Source organism: Mus caroli, unplaced genomic scaffold (assembly GCF_978045245.1).
Source record: "Mus caroli unplaced genomic scaffold, Mus_caroli_1 scaffold_7, whole genome shotgun sequence".
NCBI classification, from domain to species: Eukaryota; Metazoa; Chordata; class Mammalia; order Rodentia; family Muridae; genus Mus; species Mus caroli.
The window spans coordinates 58,022,059-58,037,968 of record NW_028227262.1 but is presented as its reverse complement, the minus strand read 5'-3'; the positions used below and the strand labels follow the sequence as shown (position 1 = coordinate 58,037,968).

The following is a 15,910-nucleotide window of genomic DNA, read 5'->3' as shown; positions in this document are numbered from 1 at the left end:
AAAGAGGACAAGCCCCTGCTTTGGGCATGGTGCTCACCACAGTGGATAGTCACCAGCACTTGGTGAGCAGCACAGTAGCCTCTCTGGCCCCGTTTACCTTATGACTCTACTCTTAAATAGCCTTGTAACTACAGCCAAAGTATATCCCCCCTCTGTCTCAGTTTTTTAACCTAGAAAGTGGGATGTGCTCACCTCCCTCTGCTCAGGTCAGTGCCTTCAATGGAGAGACTCACAGGCAGCAGGTGTCAGAGCCTCAGCAATTATATCACTATCCTGCCTTTCTTTGTAACCAACTCCCCAATGCTTCCTCCCCACCTTTGAATAGTCTAAATAAACAAGTACTGTCCACTGCTGGCAACCAAATCCAGTGTCTACCCCCAGGCATCATTCAGACATCGTCACCAACAGTAAGCCTTCCCAGCTCCTCCTGGAGGCCTCCTTCATGCTGCAGAGTCTTGTAGCTGTCCATTCCTGCCTCAGCTTTCAGGCTTGTTAGTGGGTCTCCCTTGGCAGGCTGGGAGCCCTAAAGGAAAGGGCATATGCTCTGAATAAGAACCTGCCACGTGGATAGGTGGGAGGGGCTGCTGTTGGCTTGGTCTTTTACTCTTGGACCATGTGGCCCTTAGTGCAAACCTGAGTTCACCATAGCCAAGGTCCTTAGTGGGCTCTCCAGTGATTACAGCACAACATCCAGCCTTGATGATGTCATGTGGCTTTTCTCATGTCCTGAAGACCCTCAGTTCTTTCAAAGTCCTTAGGCTTGTTCTGTGTTTTGCTAGCAAAGCCCTTCAGACATGCCCCCCGCTGTAAGAGGTCACTTCTGGAAGGTCCACTTAGACACAGACACTCTGTTCTGCCAAGGCTCTGATCACATGCCTTCTACAGCTGACAGAATCTGCTCCTCTTCTTCTCATGGTCTGAAGCTATAGATAACTGAAAAAGTCTGTCTCAGAACAGAGAGACCTGAGTTTTAATCCTCAGGCCACACGGACACAGCTCTGTGTTTGTGTCTCACTTATCTCAGCTTCACGAAGGGCTGTACTGCCTTTTTTTTTTGGGGGGGGGGTCTGAGATTAACAACAGTATAATGCTCCACCCTCATTCTAAGGCTCAAGCACAGGTGTTCCTGGGCACACAGAGCATTCGGTCCTGGAGGGACACACATAACCTAAGAGACAAAAGTCTCTCCAGCTGCATGTACTGTGTGTGCTGAGACCCTGATTCAAGCACCTACAGCTCATGTGGCTGGAGTAATCAGATGCAGGACGGGCCTCACTGCTTGGCACTCACCCAAGTATGGAGACTTCCTTTCTATAGTGGCTGTGGGACCCTCAGCATCCTCTTCCAAGAAAGCCCTCTAGGAGTGGAAAGCAAAGCTTCCACACTTTCCCAGAACTGCATGCATACTAATGGCCATGAACTTCACAGAGTGTGAGATCAGGAAAAAGTAATTCCCCCAGAGTGGATGAAATAGTTTGTTTCTTGAAGTTTGTAATTACAACCATTCAGACGTCCCTGCCATGACCACATGGCACTCTACTGCAGGACACAGCACGAATAACTTAAGCAGAGTGTGCATGGAGACCACACACACACATACACACACACACCCATTTAAATACTTTATATATACTTTCCAAAGATATAAAGACTCATAACCCCACGCACACATACTCATAGCCATTCTCATACATTTATCCACTCATACACACACACACACACACACACACACACACACACACACACACACAGAGGCTTTCAGCCCCTGCAGTCCTTGTCAATGTGGGAAGCAACGCTCAAATCCCACTTATTACAGCTGTCAGGTCCAAATTCCTGCTGATGGGGAAATGGGCTCAAAGAAAAAAAGTGGCCTGTCCCAGGTGGTACTTAGAGGAAAGATGCTCAACTTCAGTCCTCTGACCTCAGGGTCAGGTGGTCCCCAGTCTGCCATCCCAGATCTGTGCTGAGTGGTGGAATCAACCAATTCACTTGTCATAACAACTCTTCTACTGGAAGGAGTGTGACTATAGGCCAGGGCTACATTGTTGCCTTCCTGGAAGCCAGACCTATTCAGCACCTCAGTGGCTCCCTGGGTTGACACAGCAGCAAGAATAATGCAGCAGTGCTATACTCTATAATGTCCAAGGAACCATGCCTTTGCAGAACCCCTTCCAGTAGCAGCCTGGAGGGAGAGGAAGGATTGTTAAGCCAAGTTGCAGAGTGGACCACACTAAGTGCCACCAGCATTCCTGGCCAGTGCGGGGACCCTGAGCTGAAATAGGACAGTCATATAGCTGGGCAGACTCGGGCTGAACTTTCTTTCTTGATCCCATTGCCCTCAAGGCCTAGGTTCTTTGCAGAGGGGGATCTGCTTACCTTTTATAGGCCCCATGCAACGGCTGCAGGCACAGGAACTGCCAGTAATCCAGGCAAAAGGCCTTGAACTTGAGCATTTTCACTTTCCAGTCTCTAGTGGACTGCAGTGGTGTCTCCAGAGAGACACAGCAAGGGGCTGCTAGGAGGTGGAGGCCTGGCCGCTGGTCCCTGCCGCGGCCCCCACTCACATGGCCCAGCCTTGCCTAGTACAGCTCACACAGTGCGCGCCTCCAATACAAAGAGCAGCCAGCACAAAAGCCTGCAGCTCATCCGCGTGCACGCTCTCACCGGGCAGGCTCACGCTGCTGCTGTCTCTGGTGCCCAGTGCTTCTGGGGGCTCTCTTGGGGGTCCCCAAAGCAAACCAGGGCATCCCTGGTTATGCTGAACTGTGGGGGACCCCAGCCCATCTTCCTGAGGAGTCTGTGAGTGATGGCTTCTGCAGCTGCTCTGCCAGCTCTTTTTCCAACTAAGCCAGGGTTCTGATGGCGAGCCAGTGTCCACCCACCTGCTTTGACTGAGTGGCAGGGACAGGGCAGGCTGGGAGGGGGGGTGGAGGGGGGAGCAGGGAGGGAGGGGTCCAGGTGACAGACAGACACTTGCCTCCGCTGCCAGATAAATTATGTGTGGAGGAATCCTGGCCTGGCCTGCAAGACTGAAAACTCACCACGTAGCCACATGGTGCTTGTGGTGGGGGTAACTGGGCTCTGAGAGGCAATAGGAAAGACTGACAAGGCCGCCAGCTCCGTTGCCCAGGCGACAGGAACACATTGATAAAATCTAAAATGGAACCGCAATGACAGCTGCTCATTGGCTGCTAGAAGAGACTCCTGCAGCTAATGAGGGAGGGTGGGAGGGCAGTGGCTGGGCTGAGGGGCCTTGGCCAAACAGGGCATTGTTTCCCAGGCTGAGTCTGGGACTCTGTGGGCCATAAGGCCCAGTAGATACAGGCTAGAAGCAGAATCCATCCTCTGACTCCTTTCCTGTCCCTTGGTTGGTTGGCTAGCTTCTATATCAACTCCAGCGACCCATTCCTCACATACCAGCCAGTGACATTAATGCATCATTTTGTTTCCAGACACCAACGTGATGCCCACCCCACCCCACCCCCACTCCCCGTCCTGCTGCACTAAGAATAAAGGCAGGGTTCCTTACCAAGCAACTGTTGAACACTCTGCTAGTGGTCTGACCTCTCTGGTACCTGGACACAGAACTTACCTGTCCCCCTGTCCCCCTGGTGCATCCTTCTAGCCCTGAGTAAGGTTCCCTCTGCTAGGAATGCCTCATATCTGATCATATCCCCATTACGACTCAGATGCCTACCTTCCCTAGATGTCCCAATAAAGCAGCTCAGCCTCCCTTGTCACCAAGTGTGATTCCTCCTGGATGCCTGACTCTTGATGTCTGGCCCACAGCTTCCTTCATCAGCTTGGAGTGCCCCCAGGGAGGGACCACATCTTTCCATCAATGTCTGTACCAGCAGCTGCTCCACCATCAGCAGGGGAAAATATGAGAACCTTAGAAGGCAACTGGGACCATCTCAGAACCCAAGGGACTTTCCTAAGTGCCAATCTCACTTGGTCATTTCAGGCTCCAAATCTGTATCAATTTGCATCTTTTACAAAGAAGGCCACTTTCTCCCTACAGATGAGAAAACAAAGGCTCAGGGAACATCCTGTGTTCAAGATATATATACACAGAGCTCCAAGTTCAGCAGATAGGAGAGACCTGAGGCCCAAAGAGCCTGAGTTCCATGCACCCTGAGCTAGAAAGCCCAGCTCCTAGGAGCAGGGTGGAGACCCATCCTGTACAGAGTCAAGTAAGGCACCTGGCCTGGCAAGACAGTATCCACCAGCAAGCTCTCCATCCAGAACAGTTGTCCTCAACCAGAGATAACTTGTCACCAGTGTGTTACTACCTCAGTAACACCTGGAGAAGTGTTTGGTTGTCACCAGCAGGGCTGGTGTTGAGGGATAATTAGATGCTATCAATTATGCTACTCAGTACAGAAAAGCCCTGATTTCTCTGTTGGAAGTGCTGGGCTGAGGAACTGGATCTAGAGAGTGGGTCCTGGGGTATCAGACTGGAAGAGTGAAGGAACCAGAGCAAACTCCACTGCAGGCACTGGACTGCTGCAGATGGGGAAGGGGGAGGGCTACACCAGCATTCTCAGAGCTGAGCAGGACCTCCTGCTTCATAAGCAGAAGATAGCTGAGGGGCAGGCAGGGAAGGGGAGGTGGCCATCTGCCTAAGAGATGACCCTGTTTGCCAAGGTGGCTTATGCTGTTCCCTTCCCCCACTCAAGAGTGCCACCACCCCCTTCTTGGGACTAGGACATTGGCTTCCCTCTCACGCATGTGGCAGAGGAAGCTGGCTATGCCTGTGAAAGGCGGCAATTACTGGCTGGGACCTTTGTTTCTGATTTCCCAGGCTGTGGAGCCTTTAGAACCTTGGTGGGGCGGGGCGGGGCAGGGTAGGGATAGGCTGTGGCACTCTTCCACCAGAGCTTGAAGCACACTTTCTCAGGGGCTTGCAGACCCCTGCCACGTAATGAGGCCACCACAGAGGCCAGGTGGTGGCTGGAGGGGTGCAGTGGAGCCCTGGGTCCCAGTCATGGATCTGGTCCAATTTTCCTGATCTTTCTAGGTCCATCTTTCTCATGTACAGAATGGGCACACTGAGCTGGCTTTGGCTGTGAGGATTCCAAAGCAGGTCACACATCACAGTCAGGTGACGGAGACTTCAGCAGATGTCATTTAGCATCTGTTTCAATGCTGTGCTGCAAACATACTGCACATGCTCCACTCAGGGCTTCTGCACTAGTTGTTCCCAGAAGAGATGCCGATCCCATCCCGCCCACCAAGGCTAACCAGCTGAGACTCCTCAGAACTACTTCTCCTAACTTCCCTCTGGTCACTCGGTGCCATTTACCCTTTACCTTCAGTCCCTGTCATGCCTCTCCCTGGCACATTATACTAAGAAGTGGAATTTGTGCCTTTGTTGCAAGGCCCTGCCACATAAAAGCAAGGGTGGCAGGACAGTGGCTGTGGTGTCCTGAGGGCTTGACACCCACAGGTACTCAGGAACCATTCAACTCAGGTTGAATGGAGGAGTGGCTACCCGAGCCTTCCTCTCACCCCCAGCTCTGCCCTCTAGGAAGCAAAGGGCTACCCTGGCCACAGCCCTGCCTGGTCTGGAGAGACCTTGGGCTGACTTTGATGTGAACTGTACAGCCACACTCCCGTCAGTAGGGGACTTAATCAACCCCACTCAGCCCCCGCATATTCTGCATCAAGAGCTCCATCTACCTTTTCTTCCCTTCACTCCTGGGCTTTCTGGAACTTCCTAAGTAGGCCCCCACCGCTGTTGGGATGGCAAAGGGGGCTCATGCAGATGGAGACACTGCTCTTAGCAACTCCACTGGGTTCTAGAAAGTGACAGAGGCTCAGCTGCCCACTGGAGTTTCTTGAACTTTTTTCTCTGGGGCCCAGCATACCCTGCCCTGGATACCCTCAGACATGAAGGTACACTGAGCCAGCCTGGGCTGGGAACTGTGAGTGTATCCAAGTGTGAGCGTGGACTGTGTAAGTCCTGAAGTGGGTTATGGTCCTGGCATACCCTAGTACTGCTGTGTGGAAGCCCATGGGCAAATGTCTGCTTGGGAGGAACCAGGACTAAAAATGTTCTGGATCTCATGTGTGCAAGAGTCTTACAAGCACATGAGAAACTGGTGTGTCAAGTGTGTCACACATGTGGGTAGGAGTGGGGCAGCATATACATTGGAACCCCAAGGCTCAGATCCTAGCTCTGTCTCCCTGGTAGACATTAAACAAGAAATGTCTGCCATAGGGCCACAACTGTCCTGTCTCACTGAGTATAATTAAATGAATCTCTAGAGAAGTAAGTGGCACTGGAGTATACATACACAGGATTGTGTACATTACCAAGTATGTACCACACCGCTCTTGGTCCTCACATATTGGGGCAATGCCCCCAGCTCTGGGAATGTGAACAGAGACTACCTCCTTGCTATGTGCATGCACAAGGGCTAGGAATTGCCCACTACAATTTTCATTTTTCTTTTTCTTTTTCTTTTTTTTTTTTTAAAGATTCATCTATTTATTATATGTAAGTACACTGTAGCTGTCTTCAGACACTCCAGAAGAGGGAGCCAGATCTCCTTACCGATGGTTGTGAGCCACCATGTGGTTTCTGGGATTTGAACTCAGGACCTTTGGAAGAGCAGTTGGGTGCTCTTACCCGCTGAGTCATCTCACCAGCCCAATTTTCATATTTCTATATAGCATTGCCTGTATCCTGCGATGCAGGTCTGGCCCTGCTTAGTGTACCCAGTGATGGGTTCACATCACGTAGGTCTTCTCTATTTCAAAAACCAAGTTCCTGAGTGGCCACATCTCCCACCCTGGCTCTTGAACCCTCAGTCCAGCACAGACTGGGCCTTTTTTCTGGGAGTGGCTCATAATACAACTCCAAATGGGACAAGTCCTACAACACAGTACAGATGCACCTCAACTCTAGTCACATCAAATCAACACACACACAGTTCTTAGAGCCACTCCTGCCCATGATACAGGGAGCAAAGCTCTTCAGGCCCTGGCAAGAGCAGGAGCTCAATATCTAATTTTTCTTTGGGTAGGTTTTGGCTTTGTTTGTTTTGAGGCAGAGTGTCAAGAGTCTTGCGTATGTAGCCAAGGATGATCTGAAACTTATCTTCTGCTTCCATCTACCAAGTGCAGGGATCACAAATGTGCACTACCACTCTTAATTATAGAGATGGAACCCAAGGCCTTCTGCATGCTAAGCAATGGCTCTACCAACTGAGCTGCATAATCTTTCTGGTAAAAATGGAGTGCACTTTTTTTTTTTGAAGACCCTCGATAAGAACATTGGGATCTGAAGCATACAGAAACAGCACCATGCGCCCCCCCCCCCCCATAGCACTGCCAATCAATGGAAATTCCAGGCTCTCACTGACTCCAGCTTTGGTTGTCATGGAAACTGCCTACTGCAGGCTGCTCCTCAGGGAACCACAGCCTTGGATCTTGCAACAATCAGCCTCAGCACAACCTGACTTCCAGAGGACCACAGTTCTGCTCTTGGGGAGGCCGTGGGCTGAGCCCTTGCTTGGGAGATCTGCTTCAGTTATATGTATTTTCTGGAGGTATATCAGCAGGACCTCTGACGTCTGGGGAAGCTGGGGGGTCTTCTACTAGGAAGGTCAATTTTCACCACCCCCAAGGGTTCCTCTCCACCCCAGGTGCATTCAGAAAACGTGAGCCTTGGTGGCCCTGAGACAGGACAGGCAAATGCAGGACAGTACCTGTATCGGTCAGTAGAGAGGCTGCTTCCGGTTTCCAGGGAGCTCCTGGGGTGGTAAAAGCGAGACAGGGTTACTAATGGTCCCACGGCAAGCCCCTTGGCACCCTGCCCGCTCAGGTCACATGGGTGGCCTCAGACAAGAAACCATGTGCTTTAACTTGCCTCTGATGTCCCCAGAGGTTGCACTGCCACCCACACCTCAGCCTGGTGCTGGTCTTTGGCAATGCCAGCCCATCTGCTTCCTTCTCAGATGGGGAAACCAAGATTGGGGAGAGGCAGCGTCAAACAGCTCTCATGTCTGGAATTTTTTCCTCTCCAAAGAGAGAATGTGATTCTGGGAATCATGATAGAAGGCCTTGTGCATAAGCAAGCTCCTACAGCTGAGCTACATCCAGTCCTGGGCTGGGATTTAAATTTACATATAGTTAACAGGGTACTGCCATGATCCTTCCTCTAAAGAGTCCTGACCAGGTTTTACAGCCTCCACATTGGGAGAGGAAGCCCAAGCCCCACTCCCTGTCCCAATCCACTGGCCCTGTGGTCCAGCTCTGGGCCCCAAAGCCTGGTTCCCAATTCTTTCTTTGACCAAACCTCAGCTGTGCTAATGGTGTATTAGTAAGACTGGTCACACTAGGATCATATCTGGACCCCTTCATGTACCAGTTGTAAAATAAGCTTGGTGTAAGTCATTTCCTGTCCCATGTCTCAGTCTCCCTCTATGTGAAAAGGAAACAGTAGTGAGGCAAGCTTGCCCTGACCAGGACCACACTCCACATTCTCCCCTGTGTTCTACAGTATTGGGGTGAGGGGGTCCAGTTGTCACCTTCTACTGGTCACATGGGAACATCTGCTAGGAAAGGGCAGTTCTGCTGTATGTGGTTTGAATAAATATGGATCTCATAGGCTCATATATTTGAATGCTTAGCCACCAGGGAGTGGTGCTATTTGAGAAGGATTAGGAGGTGTGGTCTTATTGAAGTAGGTATGGCATTGGTGGGAAAAGTAGGCCACTGGGGGTAGGCTTTGAGGTATCAAAAGTCTATGCCAGGCCTAGTCCCTGTCTCTGTCTCTCTCTGTCTGTCCTCCAACCTTCCCCCCGACCCCCACACACACTCACCTCTGCCTATGGATCAGGATGTAGCTCTTATTCTCCAACACCCCACCTGCCTGCTGATATGCCTCCTGACATAATATTGGACTAAGCTCCTGAAACTGTAAGCAAATGTGAGAGCCAAATTTATGTTTTAAGTTTTTATTACTGTGCCTAAGAGATCCATAAACCTGTAAGCCCCTTGCCCAAGGACAGATACTTCCTGAATTCCTGAGGGCTATTTATGTAAGATAACAAGCCACACGTTTTTGCTCCCATAAACAAGTCTGTTTGATCCAACTGACTGGATGTGCTTGATCACATGTAGGTGAGGTACATAGGCAGAAAGCTTGCCCCTGATTGGATGTAGGCAGGAGGTATGTAGGCAGGAAGTACGTCAGGATATATGCTTGCTCCTGATTGTATATAGGTAGGAGGTATGTAGACAAGAAGTATGTTCAGTGTGTATGCTTCCCCCTGACTTGGCCTGGTAGGAAGTATGTAGCCTTAGAGGTTTGTCTTTATAAACCTCTGCAAAATGTGACTTGTGCTCATCTTCTGGGAACTCTGGAATGGATCTGGCCAGGGTCCATCTTCCTGGCCAGTATTTAATGCAAGCTTGCTTCAAAACAGGCTCAAAAACTGTGGTAATGATCTTAATCTCGTATTAACACAAGCCCTCAGTTAAATGCCTTCCTTTTAAGAGTTGCCTTGGTCATGGTGTTTCTTCACAGCAATAGAATAGTGACCAAGATAGAAGTTGATACCAGGGACTGGGGATACTTCTGTGACAGGCCTGATTAGGCTGCTTGTGAGAAAGATGTGGATTTGGATTAGGAAAGCAGTTGAATGCTTTAAATGAGCTTTAATGGGCTATACTAGTTAACTGTGAAAGAAGAGGTGCAGACAGCAATGTCAATTATAGCTCAAGAAGTTTCAGAGGGGAAGGATATTAGTAAGTGATCAAGAGGCCCTCATCCTAAAGATCTGCCTGAAGCTAAATTGGAGAATTTTTAAGTAATGACAATGGTAGAGGAGATTTCAAGACAGCCTAGTATTGACTGTGCTGCATGGTTATTGGTGGTTATTCGTATGCCTATCTATAATGAAAAGGAGTAAGCTGAGCAAGAAAAAAACAAAACAAAACAAAATGTAGTTTGAGGACAAAAGTAGCACCAGGGAATGTAATATTGAAGCCAAGGCCAGTGTTCAAGGAGATAAAAGAAAAGCCTAATGCTAAATGGAATAAAGAGAGTAGTGACCTCAGGGCAAGACCCCACTCAGCTAAGCTTCCAACTTGTGAAAAGGAATTAAAGAAAGGCTTAAGCAGTGAAGGAAACCATCAGCAACAGAAGTTGATACAATGTGACTGAAGGAAGAGGCCAAATTCCTGAGCCGCTTCCACCTCATTGGCTTTAGAGTCAATATTAAAAGAAAGGGGTTGTGCAATCTCCCTCCACCGAGGCCAGGCCTGTATCAAGCCTGTCCCTGCAGAGAAGCCAAGAGCCGGCCACTGCATAAAGTTCTGAATGTAAAACCTCAATTGCTGGATTGTGTTTGTGATTCCAAGATGATGGAGATACTAAAGTCATGAGATACCTGCCAAGGAGAGCTGTAGACCTGGTGTGGAACCAGCCCTAGAGAGAAGTGTGGTGCAGTCAACAAAGCTAAAAGGAATTGGAGATCTAAAGATTGGTTTGACATCAAACATAGAGATACAGAACTTGGAGTTTGCCCACTGGGTTTCGTTCTTGGTTTGATCCAGGATTTCCTCACTATGTTCCCTTTCCTCCCTTTTGGAGTTGAAATTATATTCTGTCCCACTGTATGTTAGAAATATGTAATCTTTTTCATTTTAATTTTACAGGGGCTTACAGTTTAAAAAGAGAGAGACTGTCATGAGTCCTAGAAAAGACTTGGACTTTGGATTTTTAAACAATGTTGTGACTGTGAAAGACTCCGAGGACTACTGATTACATTTTGCATTATGATATGGCTATAAGCCTATGGAGGCCAGGTAGTGAAATGCGGTGGTTTGACTAAGAATGGCCCCATAGGCTCATATATTTGAATGCTTTATTACCAGGGAGTGGCACTATTCAAGCAGGATTAGGAGGCATGGCTTTGTTTGGAGGAGGTTTGTCACTGGGAGCCAGTTTGGATGTTTCAAAAGTCCATGTACCCAGGCCCAGTCACTATTTTCTGTCTCTGTCTGTCTCTCTCTCTTTCTCTCTCTTTCTCTCTCTGTGTCTCTGTCTCTGTCTCTTTCTGTCTAAAAATCAGGATGTAGCTCTTAGCTACTTCTCCAGCACCATGCCTGCCTGCTGTCATATTCGCTGCCATGATGATAATGGACTAAGCCCCTTTATAAGAGTTGCCTTGATCATGACATTTCTTTACAGCAACAGAACATTGACTAAGACTTCCTGGGACAGACTGTCCCTCTAATGCCTTGCTGGCTTCCCACACAGGATACCTTCTCCCATTGCAGTGGGCACTATGCACTTCCCCAAACCAGGACTTCCCTATTGCTCTTATGGGAGACTGACTATGTGTGACTACTGCTTGGACGTTCCAAGAAGAATGCTGGGTGCCTATATCAGCAATTCAAATTTCAGCCTCAGTTCTCCTACTGTCCTTGCATTAGGGCCTTGCTGGAACCTGTACTCTGCTGAAGGCCAATGACCGCTCTCTCTGCTGTGGAGCCAGAGCTCCCTAGGTCTACACACCACCAGCTCTAGAGCAACTCTACCTGGTATTAATGGTCCACTGAATAGGACAAGCAGAGAACCATGGGGAGGGGGCAGTGCCAAGAACTTTCTAGAATGCTCACAATCCATATGGGTGGCCATATGGTAGCCAACAGGGCATTGAGGAAGCAGTGGGCAGGGTTAGTAAACAGGATCCATGATGACATAAGTGGCAGGTTGGCCTTTAGAAGCCTTACCTGAATGAGGGACCAGTCCCCATTCCCCAAGCCTGGCTGTCAGTCACAGACACTTCATGTAAAGTAATACCAGGGTGAGGTAACAAGATGCCTCCATTTGGTGCTAGGTCCCCTGGTTACCCTGCCATGGGATAGGGATTCCACCCTCACTGATGATTCTACCCCCAGCATTGCCCCTGCTGTGACCACAGCAACATATAGCCTGCAGTGGGAAGTTCATCTCACACAGGGTCCTTTATCTATCCTCCCGTGAGCCTTAGAGGGCACAAGGAGTCATTTCTCTTTTTGTAGGTAAGAAGAGTCTTGGGAGCTGCACACGTACAGTACCACCATTCTACTCTCCCATCTACCCAGCAGTAACCTCCTCTTAGCCTTTGAGAAGCCCACTCCCATATCAAATGTTAACGCCTTGTGCAGGCCTCTCCTACTGCCTACCTTGCTTCCACTCCATGAAGACTCTTTTCTTCTCATCCCAGTCTCACCTCTTTTTCTAGGGATGTGTTTGGTCCTAGGATCAGACAGACATGGACTGGGCCATACCCTCCCACCAGAAAACTCAGACAGCAAAGTCCTTGTATGACAAGGGGACTGAGGCACAAGGCACAGGGCCTAGGGCATAACCCTTGCTGCCATCTTATGGACATAGTTTTCTGCCTGACTTCTTTAACCAATATCCTTTCCCTCAGAAGATTCCATGGAGGCTGGCCTGACCATTCCATAGCCCCTGCATGTTGTGGTGATCCCTGACATGCAACCAGGCCCAGAATCTGAGAGGATCCCAACCTGAAACCCTCTGTCCTCCATCCTGTGGTCAGGCTGCCTGAGGTCTTGGGTGCCAAAGACAGGGAACCCACTCTTGCCTTTCCTTTCTTACTGTTTCCTGCTCAGCACATATTCATTTAGGACCCCAGCCTGGGCCCTGAATGAGATATGAATTCACCTAAGTCTTCTGGGATTATGGAGGGCAAATGACAAGCTGCCTCTTAGTGCCACTAAAGTATCAAAGAGACCTCAGAGTGTCATGACTACCATAAGAGTGTTTACAGTACCAAGATGTCAGACCTGCAAGAGTAAAACCTTAAGTCCAGAGCCAAGGACCAGTGTTTGAATCCCAGCCGCTCCACACTAGCTTGAGCAAGGTGGCTAACATGTCTGTGCCTCCACATAGCTTCTTCGCTGGTAGCATTAGGGAGTATTACATGGGCTAATATAGTTCAAGGACTCAGAACAATGCCAGGAACTCTAAATTTTGCAAATGAGAAGACACGATTCCAAAGGCTGGTACATATAGAATTAAGTCGTGCCTATATTAGTTATGATAACAATGCCTAAAACAAAATACAAATTAACGCATTCTACTAGCACATTAATTCTGTGGAATGGAGATTTGTTTTACCTGTATGTACACATCCCTTATTTGTATATGGAGCCAGGGAGTAAGAAGAACCAGTATCTCTTCTCCTCCCTGTTCAGAACTCCTACTCCTCTGGAGCTGCTGCTTCCTACCCTGGGGACCCCAGAGTCTGAGGATCCCTGGACCAGAATCCAGATCAGCCAGTCAGGTTCTGCAGCCCCTTTCCTGCAACTCTGAAGAAGGCATCCAGGCCAGCCTGAGGCCCCAACCCCATTTTAAGCACTGCTATTCCATGCTCTGTTCCCAAACTGTTCTTCGGCACCCCAGGGAGGCAACTATTTCTTTTCCAGAACCTACTAGATGCTTCCTCCCTGGTAAGAGGCACCAGACATGGACACAGTTCAAGAGAAGGACAGGCAGTTCTGTGTTTGAGAGTCAGAGAGGCTTGCTCCCTGGAACTGGATGGGGGTGGGGCACAGGGCAGATGTGTTCTGAGATCTAGATGCTGGCTATACACACATTTTTTTGTGATGGGTCTACTAGCCTCACACTGCTAGAGTACATAACAGTTTATCAAATCTTATGTTATAGATGAAAATTAGCATGGCTACTCCAGCCTCCAATGTGCAGTCAGCCAAGAGCCCAGGCCTTGGGCACCAAGGAGCTAACATCAATCTCCTCTCATAAGCAGCCATCTCTGGTAGTCTCCTCTACCAAGAGTAGGAGTGGCCAGTGCTTCTGTCCCTGGCTGAACACAGGATGCTCTGGGTTCTTAGGGGCCATTTCTGAGTCTTGGTACCCCACCCTCTTTGACACAACCTCAGATTCACAGAATATACAGGGAAACCCTGCATTTAAACCTTGGCTAACCCAGTAAGAACACCTTAAATGCAGAGTGCTACCATCTCTATGAAGAGGACACCAATCAGTGCACAGAACTTAGGACTGCATACACTAGTATGCAAGCCTCTGTGCATGTGTGTGCAGGCATGTCTGACTGTGTAATTCTGCTATTTGGATGGTCTTAGATGAAAAGATGCGTTATGCTGCCTCTCCACCATCCTAGAGCCCTGGCTACTGCTCATCTCTATAGCTGTGTTATTGAGAATGTTATACAGATAGCCATGTGGATGAGAATACTTAAGGCTGGCTTTCTCACTCAGCAAGGTTACCTGATACTCATCGAGGTGTCACATTCCTTTTTCACTACTGAGTACTATTCCATGGCACAGATGTACGTCACCTGACTTATTATTGGATACAATGGTTTAGTGACTGAATGTTCCTCAAGGCTGATCTGTTAAAGGATTGGTCTCCAGCTCAGTGTAATTCAGAGGTGATAGAACCTTTGCATCTTCCTGGAGTGTGTCCTTGAAGGGGTCTGTGGGACCCTGGGCTCTTCCTCTTTCTTTCTCTTGCTTCCTTTCCAAGAGGCAAATGATTTTGTTCTATCGAATGTTTCCCATCATGCCACACTGCCTTGTCACAAAACAGGCTGGAGACAGCTTAACAGTTAAGAGCACTTGTTGTTCTCAAAGAACAGGTCTTGGCTTTGATTTCCAGCACCCATATTAGGGCAGCTTACAACCATCTGTAAAACTGGGGGTCCAGTTTCAGAGCATTCAGTGGCCTCTTCTGTCCTCCAAGGGCACCAGGCATACACATGGTACACAGATTATACATATAGGTAAAACACCCATACCCATAAAGTTAAAAAACAAAAAACAAAAATAAAGTAATGGGCTGGGCGTGGTGGCGCACGCCTTTAATCCCAGCACTCAGGAGGCAGAGGCAGGTGGATTTCTGAGTTCGAGGCCAGCCTGGTCTACAAAGTGAGTTCCAGGACAGCCAGGGCTATATAGAGAAACCCTGTCTCAAATAAATAAATAAATAAATAAATAAATAAATAAATAAATAAATAAATAAAAAAAAATAAAAAATAAAAAATAAAAAATAAAGTAATGGGGTCAAGTGACCTTGGACTAAGATTCTAAAACCATGAGCCAAAATAGCCTGTTTTTCTTTAGAAGCTAATGTTTTTAGTTTTATTGTAGCCTGGAAAGCTGACTAGCAGCAGGAGCATCTGGGCGATGTCCAGTTGCCTCTGTGGTGAATGCTCTGTTAGGAGCCTGTGGACACAGGCTGTGAGCACAGAGCTTCCATTCTCTGGAAGGAGACAGCCCAAGGGTGCCTCAACTGGCTGCTAAGAGAAAGTGTGTTTATTATTAAAACAAACCACACTGACTCGGTCAGAGCTGCCCACTCTGCTCTCCCTGTGGCCATGGGGTGAATGACCTCACTCCCCCACAGCCTTCCTGGTTTTGCACCAGCAGTATTCCTTATTTTAATGCATTCCATTTGGGTATCTGAGCTGTGGGTTATCACGTGAAGAAAAGGATGAAGCTTGTTCCTGAAAGAGACAAGGAGTCTGGTACTGGTGGTGGTGTGGTGGGTGTATGTGTGTGTGAGACAGACTTCAAGCTCTCTCCTTAGGTGTTGGCTCAAAGCATGGCACTGTTCTAAGGAGCACACCTGTGGAAACACCAAGGGGTGATGCTTATTTGAGCTGAATCTTCCTTTCAGAGAAAGCTAAAAGCAAAGGAGATTCAGTCAGGCATAGAAGAGGGTTGTTTAGAGCAAACTTGCTTCACTTTCCAGAGTGAAGGGAAGCCACTGCCTTCTGTAACTCATTTCCTTACTTCTTATTAGATAGTGAGGAAAACACTAAGCATTGGGTAGAAAGGGAACCCTGGGGCTGGGGAGGAGGCTCAGTCAGTAAAGTGCTTGCACACAAGCATGAGGACC

General features: G+C 48.7%; 1 protein-coding gene across 7 annotated transcripts in view; it reads right to left on the bottom strand.

Moving 5' to 3' along the window:
- Nucleotides 1-15,910, bottom strand: part of Iqsec1 (IQ motif and Sec7 domain ArfGEF 1) — a 322,487-nt gene that overhangs the window by 120,214 nt on the left and 186,363 nt on the right. For 4 of the 7 annotated variants that reach the window (XM_085840296.1, XM_085840299.1, XM_085840300.1 and 1 more), the window contains one exon: nucleotides 7,716-7,760. The exons of 2 other annotated variants lie outside the window; for them this stretch is intronic. In XM_085840296.1, the coding sequence (XP_085696422.1) occupies nucleotides 7,716-7,760 (45 nt within the window). Of the gene's footprint in view, nucleotides 1-2,376; nucleotides 2,469-7,715; nucleotides 7,761-15,910 lie in introns of those variants that run through there. One more of the 7 variants, XM_085840298.1, reaches the window with a different exon arrangement.